Source organism: Coregonus clupeaformis, chromosome 29 (assembly GCF_020615455.1).
Source record: "Coregonus clupeaformis isolate EN_2021a chromosome 29, ASM2061545v1, whole genome shotgun sequence".
Lineage (NCBI taxonomy): Eukaryota > Metazoa > Chordata > Actinopteri > Salmoniformes > Salmonidae > Coregonus > Coregonus clupeaformis.
In genome coordinates this window covers 29778260-29794561 of record NC_059220.1, presented here as the reverse complement: position 1 = coordinate 29794561, position 16302 = coordinate 29778260, and the positions used below count along the sequence as shown (strand labels likewise).

The 16302-nt window shown below is 40.4% G+C and overlaps 1 protein-coding gene across 4 annotated transcripts in view; it reads right to left on the bottom strand.

Moving 5' to 3' along the window:
* Positions 1 to 4722: 4722 nt before the first annotated feature.
* kiz (kizuna centrosomal protein) overlaps positions 4723 to 16302 on the bottom strand; it is a 32416-nt gene continuing 20836 nt past the window's right edge. For 2 of the 4 annotated variants that reach the window (XM_041855336.2, XM_041855337.2), the window contains 2 exons: positions 5347 to 5393; positions 4723 to 4993 (listed from right to left, as the gene is read on the bottom strand). In XM_041855336.2, the coding sequence (XP_041711270.1) occupies positions 4869 to 4993; positions 5347 to 5393 (172 nt within the window). In that variant the 3' untranslated portion in view covers positions 4723 to 4868. Of the gene's footprint in view, positions 4994 to 5346; positions 5394 to 15278; positions 16154 to 16302 lie in introns of those variants that run through there. The other 2 variants (XR_005996183.2, XM_041855338.2) reach the window with 2 other exon arrangements.

Sequence of the window (16302 nt, the reverse complement as noted above, 5' to 3'; positions counted from 1 at the left end):
TGCCTTTTCCAGCATGATGGAGCACCTTGCCATAAGGCAAAAGTGATAACTAAGTGGCTCGGGGAACAAAACATCGACATTTTGGGTCCATGGCCAGGAAACTCCCCAGACCTTAATCCTATTGAGAACTTGTGGTCGATCCTCAAGAGGCAGGTGGACAAACAAAAACCCACAAATTCGGACAAACTCAAAGCATTGATTATGCGAGAATGGGCTTCCATCAGTCAGGATGTGGCTCAGAAGTTCATTGGCAGCATGCCAGGGCGGATTGCAGAGGTCTTGAAAAAGAAGGGTCAACACTGCAAATATTGACTCTTTGCATAAACTTAATGTAATTGTCAATAAAAGCCTTTGACACTTATGGAATGCTTGTAATTATACTTCAGTATACCATAGTAACATCTAACAAAAATATCTAAAAACACTGAAGCAGCAAACTTTGAAGACCAATACTTGTGTCATTCTCAAAACTTTTGACCACGACTGTACATGCGCATAAAATGTGAAGAAATAATAGTTTATCAAAATTTTAAGGCAAACATTCGGATCTGTTCCATCAGCCTTATTATTTGAAATGCAGTATACCTCCACTGTACTACTCTGGTACGTATCAGTGGGGATTAAGAAGTGACTATATGCAATGCCCACGGAAAAAATAAGTGGGTATATGGCGTATACCTGCGTATACCCTCCACTACACCACTGCATACAACGAGCAGTGATCATGCTGTTTTTATGTGGCTGTTATGGAAGTTAACTGTGTTTGCGTGTGATCAGGGGTGTATTCATTCCGCCAATTCTGTTGAAAAACTTTTCTTAAACGGAAGCAAACGTAACGAAACGGGGATAAACATACGTGAAGTTGTCCAATAGAAACTCTAATTTGCAACTGTTGGACTAATGATTACACCCTAGTTCAGCTAGATGCAGGCAAGAGTGTGCAAGACGGTATTGAATGTGTGTCACTGACTGTCACCTTGATTACTCAAAATTATCTCGACCTGTGCACCTACATTGTAAACTTTCATTCTTAGGCATGGTTGTAGCAACCTCATGATGTGTACAGGGAAAATTCGAGTATCATGTAGTAACCTAAACCTATTGATGTTACATTGAGCTGGGTGAATGGAATATGAATGACAGTCATCAAATATGCTGTAATAGAAATAAGGCCATGTTCATAAAAAAAAGAATCATCCTCCCTCATCTTAAAAGGCACCTAACGCCACTGACACACGGTATACACCATCCAACGAAATGCTTACTTGCAGGTTCCTTCTCGACAATGCAACAACAATAAAAAAATACCAAAATATAAGAATAAGATCATAAAGTAAATGGCTCAGTAAAATAAAATAAACATTTTAGCATAAGAATACAGGAAGGCACTATTTATTTAAGTGATAATGCCCGAGGATATATTGGCACAGGTGTTGTTAGGCCCAAAACGAAGTCAAGAAAATGTGCTCTCTAGTCAGGACACTGTTGTTCAGAGGAGCTAGCCAACAACACAGCTAACACAATCACTTCAAATGGAAGCTGGAAAGACTGTAAACTAGCTGCATTTAGTTTAGTTTGACCTGTTTTCTATTGACATTTCTTTCTATATATCCATTAAAACGATGCCAGCAGATTCATGATTTCGACTGGCTGAGAAAAGCGGTCTGCCTGTCCAGACAAGTTCATTACTACAGCTGGAGATCGAATTTCAATATTAAAACAATGTTGCTAATTTGGAGAGACAGACAGCAAGGTTTATACAAATCTCCGCTGTTGAAAACTAAATGCTAGTCTAAAAGAAAAGGGAGATTATGTCTAAATGCTTTTTATAGTGGAGATCAAGTTTATAAATTGCCTGGCTGGGCTGATGAGACAGCGGATTGCGCAGTGAGATGGAACAGAGTAAATAGGCATTTCAACATCATAGATTTAGCCGGTGGCAACTTGTGAAATAGACAACGGCTGGAATGCGGTTGTAACCTATCAGCATCCAGGACTAGACCCACCACTTGTATAAAGTCCAATATTTTAATGTGTTTTGGGGAAGGGGGGATTGGGGGGCAAGTGTTTATATTGTTCAGTATTTAGCAATAATAATAAGAGTCTGGTAGCAGCAGTTGTGGTGTTTGTGTAGCATGAATGTACTGTATACAGTATGTGTGTGTGTATGTATGTGTGGATGAGCGGATGAATATCTATACCCTGTAATTGTAATCTTAGAAAATTGCAACAGAAAGAGAACAATTATTGACATACAGTGCATTCGGAAAGTATTCAGACCCCTTGATTTTCCCACTTCGTCATTATGGGGTATTGTGTGTAGATTGATGAGGGGGGGGAAATAATTTCATACATTTTAGAATAAGGCTGTAACATAACAAAATGTGGAAAAAGGGAAGGGGTCTGAATACTTTCTGAATGCACTGTAGATATTGAGAGCAGTGGTCACATAGGAAAGTACAGTGTATGTCTGAAGACAGCCATATCAACATATGGGATCCATTCATGTAACTCATTATGCTCCTATACTACCACCGACATTATCGTTGAAATTGCCATTGTTATGGGAGCATTGTTAGGTAATTGTTAGGGCACTCACACACTATTAAAAGTGTGTGAGTACCCTTGTTGGTTAAATGGTTTGTCATATTGAGTGCATCCTGCATGGCCATACACAAACATAAAAAGGGCTGAAGATATTTAATTGCATTTTTTTCTATGGTAGACATATCCATTGTGATACAAAAACCATACGTTATATGGCATGTACTCACATCACATCCAACTAAGACTCTGCTTTGTAATTGGTAGTGATGATCTTATGTAAAATGACCCATATAGCAAGTAGCCCATGTTTCATGCTTCAACAACAGATCTCATACTATATGTTGAAGAGCTGATGCTCTGATATTGTCTGTATTATTCACTAAGTATGTATACTTTAAAAGGTAATTGAATCTTGAATCACAGAATCTCCTGACATGTCATGATTCGCAGCCTGCTACCACTGTGTTAAAAGCTAAGAGCTAAACATGTTATATAGGCACTACCTCTCACCGAAGTGTCAATCAGGAAGTTATCTTAAAAACGAATGTATTGTGTTATTATACACTGAGTATGAAAAACATTAACAACACCTGCTCTTTCCATGACATAGACTGACTAGGTGAATCCAAGTGAAAGCTATGATCCCTTATTGATGTCACTTGTTAAATCCACTTCAAATCAGTGTAGATGAAGGGGAGGAGACAGGTTAAAGGATTTTTAAGCCTTTATTGTGTATGCGTGCCATTCAGAGGGTGAATGGGCAAGACAAAACATTTAAGTGCCTTTGAATGGGGTATGGTAGTAGGTGCCAGGCGCACTGGTTTGTGACAAGAACTGCAATGCTGCTGGGTTTTTCACACTCAACTGTTTCCTGTGTGTAGCAAGAATGGTCCACAACCCAAAGGACATCCGGGGGGGGGGGTTGCAACTCAATAGGAAGGTGTTCCTAATGTTTGGTATATTCAGTGTATTTTGTACAATACACCGCCACTCTCACAGAGTTATCTGCCGCACCAAGTATCTGTTGACCTGCTCCTTAACATGGATATTATGTTAGGGAGCCTTTTAGTAAACTCCAAATTATTCCGACACATTCCCTTTCTGTGTGAGGTGCAGGGCTGGCTGAAGCCATTACTGGTAATGAGTGTGGAGTCCTGCTTTAGAAGGTTCAGGCATATAAAGTCACCTAAAAGCTGACTAATGGAATCCTACTGATGTACTGAATGCCAGGGGCTTTTACAATATTACAACATAACATGGCTTTGCAAATGTTCTATATTCAACAGACATGATACAGATTAACTTTCATGTACTATTCAGAAAGGCGACCTCTCACAAGATAGGAGTAACAGGTTATTTATAGAACTGGAAAACAGGTTGAGGGCCAGTGGAGATGCTGCATTGTTCAGGTGATTTGATTTCCAAGGCATTTTAACTGCAATGCAATGAATATTCGCTGTCACTGACATGCACTGCTCTTGAAGGGTGAAAAGGAAAGGGTGGATGGGAGGAGGGAGGTTGATGGGTTTAACAAACTGCATCCTCCCCCCAAAAACATTTTCATTATTATGTCTTTGAGTACTGTATGTCTACTCAAGCAATAATTTGATCACAAAGCATTATACAAAAATAGAGCATGAAAACATGATTGTACTTCAAAATTCTTCCGAGCAATAAGAAATTAGTGAGTTTGAAATGTCATAGCAAATGAAAAGGCCCATGGGAAACGAAAAAGAAAAACTAATACAGGTCTGATATAATCTTTGTATATAAGTACAACTTCACTAAACAGTTCCAGAAACATACATTGTGATCAGTTGTTTCCACTGTGGGTCTGTTAACACGACGATACATCTTGTCCTGGGCGATGGGCCACTTCAACAGGTCCGCTGGTCGTTTGGTAACATCCAGAGTGGCCATTGTTCTTTGTCATTTCACAGGTGACTCACGTCACTACACTCAAGCATGCTAGATGCAGACCACTCGGGAGATGCTAGCAGTATTCAAAATGCATGATTTCCAGCCTAGTGCAAACAAATCGCTTCAAAAGACCCGTTTAATCTATTTCAAGCTGTTTTTATGAGTTGTAAGAGTCGTTCAGATGAAGAGACTGAAGCAGGGTTAACGTCGTTGTGTTTGAAAACTCTTCACATACTTTAACCACAGTAAGAGGTATCAGGTTTATCATTATACATTTTTTATGATACAGTATGCATACAATTTACAACGTAGATAGAATTTAGTCAGATAAGGGTAACGAATGGAAGAAAAATAAACAGTATGCAGACGTTCTCTAAAGCTCTTTCTCTCAGTAGCTTCTGTTAAGAATCCCTTTTCTCAGGTAGTCCGTCATAAAAATCCTCAGAGTTTTCATTGTTCGTATTGTATTGAGGACGCAGAGCTGCTTCTATCTCGGAGTTGCTGTCGTCTGATTCTCCCCAAAAAGCTACAAAATAAATAACAGACCCATCATTTGACGCCTGAAACTGAATCATGAGATTCATAAAAGCAGAGATGGGGGGGGGTATTCAAATGCAAATAGGAACTGATAGTCATTGTGAAATGTATACTAATTACACATGTAACATTTCTATTACAGAGAGCAAGACCTTGAATAATTGTCCATGTGCCCTTTTCACACCCATTTTTGATCAATACATAGATGGATGATTCTGTCATTAGCATAACATAACATCTCACGTGGTTCACAATATTGCTAACAACTAGCTAGCTTACTTGGTGATATGACAAAGATAGACAGCATTATTTAGGTTGGCTTTGGATGCATTCTCAACTCACCTTTAGACTGTACAGCAGAATAGGTTTTCATTTTTGTTGTTTCTCTCCTGAAAATACAAAGAAAACAGTTAGCCTCTTAAGGATCGGACCCTTTTTTTTTTCAATATTCGCCTAAAATGACATACCCAAATCTAACTGCCTGTAGCTCAGGACCTGAAGCAAGGATATGCATATTCTTGATACCATTTGAAAGGAAAAACTTCGAAGTTTGTGGAAATGTGAAATTAATGTAGGAGAATATAACACATTAGATCTGGTAAAAGATAATACAAACCAAAAAACATGCAGTTTTTTTCTCCATCATCTCTGAAACGCAAAATACTGGACTATTTTGTATCAAGTCTGCCCAAATGTGCCGAATTGGTCAATTGATACATTTTCAAGTACATAACTATAGAGAACATACAAAAATGATATGATAATACAAAATGTAGGTTTACACACTCCCAGGAATGTCATACATAATGGCTCATTAGCTTATACACTAACTTTCACACATCTAGATGGCCGGGCGGGGTGGGTGTGGAGCCAGAGACAGCAGCGGTTCAAACTGTAGAACCCAGTTCCTACATTTGAATATAAAAATTGATTTTATCAAACAAAACTATGCTACATTTTATCTCTGGGACCCTTAAGATGGCAAATCAGAGCAACATTACTGAATGTAAGTACATTATTTACCTTCAGAGGTGAATGTATCAAACCAGTTGCCGTGATACGTTTTCTGTTGTTGTGCACTCTCCTCAAACAATAGCATGGTATTTTTTCACTGTAATAGCTACTGTAAATTGGACAGTGCAGTTAGATTAACAAGAATATAAGCTTTCTGCCCATATAAGACATGTTTATGTCCTGTAAAGTTTGCTGTTACTTACAACAGTCATGCTAATCACATTAGCGCAAGTTAGCTCAACCGTCCTGTATACGGGACACGGGACGAGGTTAATAACCTTGTGTTTGGTTGATAAAAAAGGATATCATTGCCACAGTCAGTGAAATCATTAAAACACCATCAATAAAGCTCAATACATGTCCCATCAATCAAATGCACAACTCACACCAACAAATGCCTAGTTTCTTATACCAGTGCCCTTACCAAAATGTATATCTAACACGCATGTTACAAGGATGCCTATCCAAAACTTCCAAGCCTAAGCCCGTTTTAAAGGAAAGGAACACCAAAGGGAACTTCCTTGACTCCTGTTCTAATCGTGCTGAAGGACATCCACAAGCCCCCTCTTTATTAAGAAGTGGTCCAAAGACAGGGTTGCTGGGTTCCCATAGCATCAGTGATATCGCTATGTAAATGTAGGACCCCTGAAAAGGCTTTGATGTGCCTTGATGCATATGCAGTAGGCCATTCTACTTTTAAAGTCCTCTTCAATTTACATCATCACAGGGCCTATTCACAACCACCACAATACATCCCCATCATCTTTCGGGTTATCATATATCCATATGGCCAGTTGTTTATATTTTTATGTCCAACGGTGAAAAGCTTTTCTTTGAGATGGAACAAAAATAGGGCAGAGTTTGCTCTCTCACACACACACACACACACAGGTTGTGTTGATTCATCTGCATCCCTCAATTGAAACGCATGACCCCTTTGATTGCCATCCTCACAATACCCCCTTCTCCCCAAGCCCAGCCTTGGCACAGCCAAATGTGACTGCTGTACACTGAGTATATGAACTCAATTATGTTGGCTCTGATCCTATTGAAAGCCACTCAATCTTACAAACTATACGTTTCTGCTTTTGCCACACCACCCAAAACAGGTATATATATATATTTGTTTAAATCCTCCCAACTTCCATTTCTAACAGCCAGAAGATTGCTTTCCAATACAATGCATTCAATTATGTAGCCGGCATAAATATTACATTGCAACCATTACATTCACATATCAATAAGCTTCCTGGCAGATATTTGGATGATGTCTACCTCTATGCCTCAAGGCAAGAGAAAAAGAGTATAACTCTGAAAACCTTTGGCACTCTGAGCAGGCAAATCAAAACAGAGCCAGGTATATTCAGGTATGATTCAATTAGATATGCTTTATGCAAGAAAATGGCTATATTTATTTAACATTAGTTAACATAAATATATTCAGACTAGACAAATATACAGTGCCTTCAGAAAGTATTCACACCCCTTGACTTTTTCCACATTTTGTTGTGTTACAGCCTGAATTTAAAATGGATTAAATTGAGATTTTGTGTCACTGGCCTACACACAATACATTATAATGTCAAAGTGGAATTATGTTTTTAGACATTTTTACAAATTAATGTAAAATGAAAAGCTGAAATGTCTTGAGTCAGTAAGTATTCATCCCCTTTGTTATGGCAAGCCTAAATAAGTTCAGGAGTAAAAACTTGCTTAACGTCACATAATAAGTTGCATGGACTCACTTTGTGCAATAATAGTGTTTAACATGATTTTGAATGACTACCTCATCTCTGTACCCCACACATACAATTATCTGTAAGGTCCTTCAGTCAAGCAGTGAATTTCAAACACAGATTAAACCACAAAGACCTGGGAGGTTTTCCAATGCCTTGCAAAGAAGGGCACCTATTGATGGATGGGTAAAAATAAAAAAGCTGACATTGAATATCTCTTTGAGCATGAAGTTATTAATTACACTTTGGATGGTGTATCAAAACACCCAGTCACTACAAAGATACAGGCGTCCTTCCAAACTCTGTTGCCAGAGAGGAAGGAAACCGCTCAGAGATTTCACGATGAGGCCAATTAATTTTTTTATTTTTTATTTTACCTTTATTTAACTAGGCAAGTCAGTTAAGAACAAATTCTTATTTTCAATGACGGCCTACCCCGGCCAAACCCGGACGACGCTGGGCCAATTGTGCGCCACCGTATGGGACTCACAATCACAGCCGGATTGTGACACAGCCTGGACAACTCTAGCACTGAGATGCAGTGCCTTAGACCGCTGCGCCAATCGGGAGCCAATGGTGACTTTAAAACAGTTACAGAGTTTAATGGCTGTGATAGGACAAAACTGAGGATGGATCAACAACATTATAGTTACTCCACAATACTAACCTAATTGACATAATGAAAAGGAAGCATGTACAGAATAATAATATTCCAAAACATGCATCCTGTTTGCAACAAGAAACTAAAGTAATAATGCAAAAAATGTGGCAAAGCAATTCACTTTTTGTCCTGAATACAAAGTGTTATGTTTGGGGAAAATCCAATACAACAAATTACTGAGTACCACTCTCCATATTTTCAAGCTTAGTGGTGGCTGCATCATGTCGCAGTGCTAACTGTGCCACTAGAGATCCTGGTTCGAATCCAGGCTCTGTCGCAGCCGGCCGCGACCAGGAGACTCATGGGCGGCGCACAATTGGCCCAGCGTCGTCCAGGGTAGGGGAGGGAATGGCCGGCAGGGATGTAGCTCAGTTGATAGAGCATGGCGTTTGCAATGCCAGGGTTGTGGGTTCGATTCCCACGGGGGGCCAGTATAAAAAAAATATGTATTCACTAACTGTAAGTCGCTCTGGATAAGAGCGTCTGCTAAATGACTAAAAATGTCAAATGTAAATGTTATGGGTATGCTTGTAATCGTTAAGGACTGGGGAGTTTTTTTAGGATAAAAAAATAAGCGGAATGGAGCTAAGCACAGGCAAAATCCTAGAGGAAAACCTGGTTCAGTCTGCTTTCCACCAGACACTGGGAGATAAATTCACCTTTCAGCAGGACAATAATGAACACTTTCTGAAGGCACTGTAAGTCAACTTTAACAAATTGTACTTAGCTACAAAATACAAAAATACTCAGCTATAAAATTAGACTCACAGCCCTGATCCAATTTGTCAAAGTTACAGTGGAAGCTGTTTGTAACCTTGCAGTGGACATCTTTAATATCAACATGTTTTAGACTTCATTCCATGTTCAAAATCACCTTGTAAGAGTGTCTTCTTAGCAGCCATTATACCCACCATAAAAACCTGTCTTTTTTGTAATGTTCAAGTCACCTTCAAGTAGGAGAAATTCTTACGAGAATGTCAACATCCAAAAGTTTTGATGAAGTGTCAGACACTCCTGTAACATTCTTTGCTTTTCATTGAGAGATTGTTTGATTTAGGGAATACCAGACAGACAAAACTGTAATTACACACACACGATCAATAGTTACATGGTCAAGTCATAATTTTGGGAAGTGCAACCTTGTAGTCCTGACTAAACCGTTTTTCATAAGTCTTAGTGCAAGGTGAGCTTCAAATTAAATGTTTTTAAAAACTCTGTACTTGAAGAAAATGAAGTGAAATATGTAAATGTCTCGGTTCCTGCTACTGTTGTGCAGTATAAGAGGCTATCCTTCAGATTAAGTGAATGTGGAACAGCAAAGAGTGAGACAAGGATGTCTGGTCTGCTACTTCCCATTTAGCCTGCTGCTACATTTACATTTGACATTTTAGTCATTTAGCAGACGCTCTGAGGAGGGTGAATAAACCACCCGGGCCCGCATCATGTCAAGTGGGCTTGATACCCCTTGGTACTCCTGACAACGAAAACCCCAACCACGGCTGGGAGACCACTTTGGCCGTCATCAAAACTGACGGTGCAGGCCGAAGGGAGTAGAAATGGGAGGACACGGTAATGAAAGTGCCCCCTAACCATATTGCCTGGGATGTGCCCGCCCGGAGCCATCCCCCCTCTCCCCGCTAGACACAGCCACATGGGGCACCTGTGGGCAGGTGACCCGGTCGGATCCGGCAGGGATTGGGGGAAGCCGGTGAACCGGGTCTTCCCACCACGGTCTCAGATATCAAGCGATTGGGTCGTGCCCACAACCCATTCGCGGCCCCAGGTACCTAGCAAACCACTCTGCGCCCCGGCGCAGGCGGAGGTATAATGTCTCCCCTCCTGTTGCCTCGGCGACGGCGGCGGCGGAGCGCCTGGACGCTTCAGCTCTATCTAAAACCATTCTGCGAAACAATGACCAACGCCATGGCGAAAGGGCCGACAGGGAGAAGAAAGGCAAACTTCTAAACCCTGCACAGCCTCTAGCCTCGGTGGAAAGCAAACAAGGGAGGGCACGGTGCCCTCCCACCACAACACACAGCCATCAATACTGACATGCATGCGGTGAGGTGCGAGGGGCAGGAACGGTAAAAGTATCACATAAGCATAAGCGAACATAAAATCAGAACATCTTCATACAACGGCTGAGGGCGCTACCTCCGATTACCGGTCGAATATGCTACACTAACATAGCTTGTCAAACACAGTCCCTCTTATTTTAGATAGGGACTTATTTTACAACATTATACATTATCTGTTATGGCATTGCATCCTAGACTATGACATCTGAACTACACTTACAACAGTTAGGTAACACAAGGAAGTGAAAACACATAATCAATATGTTTATATATATTCACATTCCCTCTTTAATCTCCAGCCATTTACAGCAACATGTTACTTCTTCTCCCTGCCACTGTAATGATGGTAATAAATACATGTTTCCGGGGAATAAATTTGACTATTCTTTTATATAACTTCCCCAGGCAGCATGGGAATGATCTATCAGCTGCTCCACTTCAGACAGGGACCGGACTGATTTTCAAGACTGGGCCATTACCATAGTGAGCCCAGGACGCCAATGACCCCTTCAATCTAATATTACATTTCCATAAACATTTATGCCAGTTCATATTGTGCCGAGTTTCCCTTAATTGAGGCAATGATCTGAATATGTAAGACAGACTGGGTTGGCCACTGTTTTGCAGACTCCGGTAGACAGAGGTGAACGTAATGTGAAAAATGATGCAAATTATAGCTACCATTGAAATGCCTCCTTTTTGGAGAGTCTCCTTCCTGGTTTTTGTGATTGTTACATATTACTGTTTACCTTATGTTATATCTACATTACAATAAGGTTTGTGAGCAGGAGGACTGGCATCTTTCATTCACAACTTCATGCTTTTTTCTCACATTTCGATTATTGTCTATCATTAGGTTATAGGCCTAGCAGAATGGAGAAATGTTGTATGATACATTGGTACAAATGATACAAAAAAAGGAAATATCAATATAACCCATCATGTCATATCCCATATAGAAGAATTCCACAATAACACAAATACAAATCCTTATTATCCTACTGCATTTCAAAAAGCAGACTTTATTTTCCCCAATTAGACATACTTATTGCTAGTCTAAGTAAAGGAGACCTAGGCCTATGACTATCTCCCTCGCTTATCATATGCTATTCTTTCAAACTGCACTGTATAATGATTGTGAATATTTTTGTAATGAGTTCAATAGAACGAAGGTAAGGTGCTTCCATAATGGAAAAGCTATACAGGGTGGTGGATTCTGTCTGGAAAAATAATGCTTACCTGGCATTTCATATACTGTTAGCACAGCCTGGTAGAGAATGCTGCCTCTATTTACCCTGTCTTTTTTAAGCTCCTAACACCCACACAGAAACGCTAATAGCACAGGCACTCTAGCACAGCGTTTGTCTAAAGGTAAAGGGAAAAAAGAGGGAGACCCATCACCCCATCAACTCCTACTCCCTTCCCAGCTATGACCCACAGCTAAATTGTTCAGATGTTTAAAACAGCAGAGGATTATAGTAGGATGTAGCACTCAGGGGATTCACCGCTTCCACTCTGTGCTCTCTAATGTGTGAGTGCTCTCTGCTGGCCATAAAGGAAAACTGCAGCGTTGGAAATAGTGCCACAGATTCACACTTGGGTACATTCATTGATAGTAGGTGGTTCCTTCATTGGAATCACAGCTACTTGACAGAACAGAACATAATGACTGACAGGAATAAAATTGAATAGTTTTATTCAATTAAATTCTAGACCAGTGAAATTATTCACTAAGATTCTCAAGTTTACAATACATTATATACTGAACAAAAATATAAAACGCAACATGCAACAATTTCAAAGATTTTACTAAGTTACAGTTCATATAAGGAAATCAGTCAATTTAAATAAATAAATTTGGCCCTAATCTATGGATTTCACATGACTGGGCAAGGGCGCAGACATGGGTGAGCATAGGCCCACCAACTGGGGAGCCAGGCCCAGCCAATCAAAATGAGTTTTTCCTCACAAAAGGGCTTTATTACAGACAGAAATACTCCTCAGCACCCCCTCAGACAATCCCACAGGTGAAGAAATTTGATGTGGAGGTCCTGGGCTGGCGTGAGGCCGGTTGGACATACTGCCAAATTCTCTAAAACAACGTTGGAGGTGGCTTATGGTAGAGAAATTAACATTCAATTATCTGGCAACAGGTCTGGTGGACATTCCTGCAGTCAGCATGCCAATTGCTCGCTCCACTTGAGACATCTGTGGCATTGTGTTGTGTGACAAAACTGCACATTTTAGAGTGCCCTTTTATTGTCCCCCAGCACAAGGTGCACCTGTGTAATGATTAATCAGCTTCTTGATATGCCACACCTGTCAGGTGGATGGATTATCTTGGCAAATGAGAAATACACAATAACAGGAATGTAAACAAATTTGTGCAAAACAATTGGGAGAAATAAGCTTTTTGTGCATATGGAACATTTCTGGGATCTTTTATTTCACCTCATGAAACATGGGACCAATACTTTACATGTAGCGTTTATATTTTTGTTCAGTATACAATTGTTTGAACTACCTAAGTTAGACAACTTACTAATTGGAATGTGACACATTCTTTTCTTATTCAATTTTGTTTGAAAAGACCACCTGAAATTCAGCCTGTTTTAGTGGGAGGGAGTTTTGGCCTTCCATGGTGACATCACCATGCAGTAAATTAGTTGATAGACCAATAAGAAGTTTCAAACCTCTCTGCCAATAACAGCTCATTTTCAGTTTTCCCCTCCCTACTCAAACCACTCCCAGACAGTCCTAGTAAAATGATTGCTTGAGAAATTGCTCTTTGCTAAGAAGCTATTTTTTTTCTATTTTTTACCATTTTAATTTAAAACAAATCACAGAATTGTACTTAATTGTTACCCATAAAAACATCTGCATTGGCCCTTTAACCTATTAGACAGATGTATACACTATATGGATACTGTTAGGTATGGTGTGATTGACTGTGGGAGGAGGAGAGGAACCCAATACAGGAGAGTGACCTCCTCTGGCAGTATCACCTCAATGCTGTCTGTCTCTGTCTCTAACTGTTTCTCTTGCCCAGTACCAAATCAACTCAAAGAACATTTACATTTACATTTTACATTTTAGTCATTTAGCAGACGCTCTTATCCAGAACATCACAGTGGGCTATATGGAGTTACACCCATATTGCTTACACAATTACAAGGCTTTCAGATCTACAAATTAAGGGCCATCAAGAAGAAGTGTCTAGTGGTAGGGACAAGCACTTGTTTTTAGACTGGGCATGTGTCTTCCTTTGCCATGAATTGTCTCTCTGTCACCATATTATTTCTCTACCGAAAGTCTCTGACCACATTTCTGTCAGCTGTCTTCTAAATCAGGCTCTGTTAGTTTGTCTGCATGTTCGTTGATCTCTCGACCTGGCACCTTCTGGTGCATGATCTCTGTTTTTCCTCCCTCCCTCCCTCACTCTCTCTCCCTTCCTCTCCCTCCCTCCCAGTGTTCTGTGATAGATGCCACACACATCGCTTCCTCCTGCCTCTAAACTTTTGTTTATGACACTTTGTCTCTGTCTGAGTGATTGGGGGGGGGGCGAATGCCTGAGCACATCCTGTTGTCCAAGGAAAGCTCCACACTAATTGTCAAGTCAAGGTTTTTGTCAAGCCGCGACAAGGCATCACAAACACATCACTCACTGATTATTGGAGAGGGAGAGATCACCTACGTTTCATTTTTTAGTGTGAGTATTTTTTCTTAGATCAAGGCCAGGCAAAAAAAAGAAGGAAAAAAGCAAAGAAAATATAAAAACAAGAAAGGAAAAGGAACATCTGAAATGCCTACAGTAAAAAAAGAAAAACAGCACAATGAATCTTGCACAACAGGAAGCAGTGGCATGCACCCCCAGACAAAGGGGAACAAATAGTATTTACATGGAGTGCAGCTGCTTATTAAGACTCACTCCTTCGTGCATTATTCCTTTCAACCCCACTCAACCACAAAATGATTTTGCTTTACCACTTACAATGGCAGCAAAAGATTTCTAATGGATGAATCCTTAATAAACTGTTGCAGATCAGTCTGCTTGGCCGTGATTTATAATACAATAAACAGCACATTCTATAAAGTAACTCGCTGAAAAACTCTGTGTGGAGGAGAGAGAAAAACACTGAATATGAAAGACCTTGATTCTCTCCAATGCCATAATAGTGAAATGAGCACATATAAATGTGTTAAGAGTATTTCTTTGCATCTTGTATAGACTGCATGTATTTAATCTGTAAAGCTTATTAAGGCAGAGTCATTGCTATGCAAAGCAGCACCCAGCGCTTTTCTCTTGCTTTTCAGCTGAGTGTAGTGTTTGGCCAATAGGACTGGCCCCCCCGCCTCTCATTCTGCATTCATAACATGCAACATTTGCACAATGTATCTCTCAAAGGCTCCTGAATAGAGGGCCATAATACTCATGTAAACAACTGCAAACCAATTACTTAATGAATCGGGCCCACACATAATGAGGAGCCACACAAAGGCCTATAAATGCATTTTTTGCACCAAAGCCTCTGCTTTAAACTACAATCCCTCAGCTGTAGTCTAGGCTTAACTGGGAAATCATCATTATTGTCTAAGACAACAGAAAGGAAGCCATTTTTTATTTTGAGTCCAGCCACAGAGTCGTTTGATGTCACTCATCAGCTCACTGACAAAATAAAGCAAATAATTAAAAAGGGAGAAGTAGAGGGGAAGAGAGGAAAATACATAAGGAGAGGGAGAGAGAGAGGAATAGGGAGAGAGAGAAGAATAGAGAAAGGGGGAAAGAGATGGGGGAGAGAGACAGTGAGATAGAACCAGAGAGAGAGAGAGAAAGTGAAAGACATGGCAGAGCATGCTGCAGTGTTATGCTTCTGTTGAAGTGCAGGGCTTCCAGACCACTTGTAGAAGCAATAAAGCGCAAGAAGAGTGTGGTAAGTGGAATGCTTAAAACGTAAGCATCCGGGGGTGGGGAATCACAGAGGAGCAGGAAGAGGTACGATGGTGACCGCTCTTAGCTGTCGCTCTACAACAGATCACTCCTCCCCTGACCAGATTAGGTGTCAAGCATGCAAAACGACTCATTAGTCTAATTTCAATAATTTATGCACAGGACCAACACGACCACAGTGGCCAATCAGAGATGTGTGATTCTCTCCATTATCTCTCCCTTTACGTGTGTTTTATCGCCTTAGATTTGGGCTTCCAATGCGCCTTAATGACAGTGGAGACAGCGATCTGAGAGGGTCTGGAGTCTGAAATTGGCTCATGTTTATTAAAGAGGTATAGTCATTGGGCTGGCACTGGCAGACAGTAGCGCCTCAATAGAGCTGGGCCATTATGCCCTTCCCTCTGCTAATAGGTAGACTGGGAGACCCGCTGGCCTGGCCAGGGAGACACACACTTTGGGCCCTTGTGTCAGCGTGGTGCCCAGTAATCATATGAAATCAGAGAAGATTATTCCTCATAACATTTACCCAGCCATTACCTTCCCAAATGGGCACCCGGTGAAGAGCCGCTCTGAGGACACACAATTGCAGATTTTGATGAAGTCGTGTTGATATTCAAATGTATGAAAACATGGAGCTATTTAGATGTTCTTTTCTTACCACTCAACACTTTGATTTGAGCAGCCTAAACGCAATTCAGGACGCGGGGAAGCTCTGGAAATGAAGGGATGTATCATCTTAAAACTCATTCTTGTGAGTCTTCTTTTCAAAACAGTTGTTTCTGATTTTATACTTGATTTTCTATTTGTTGAAACACAGTTTGTACACATAATACAAACCATTTGTGGGCTGATTGGATTTTC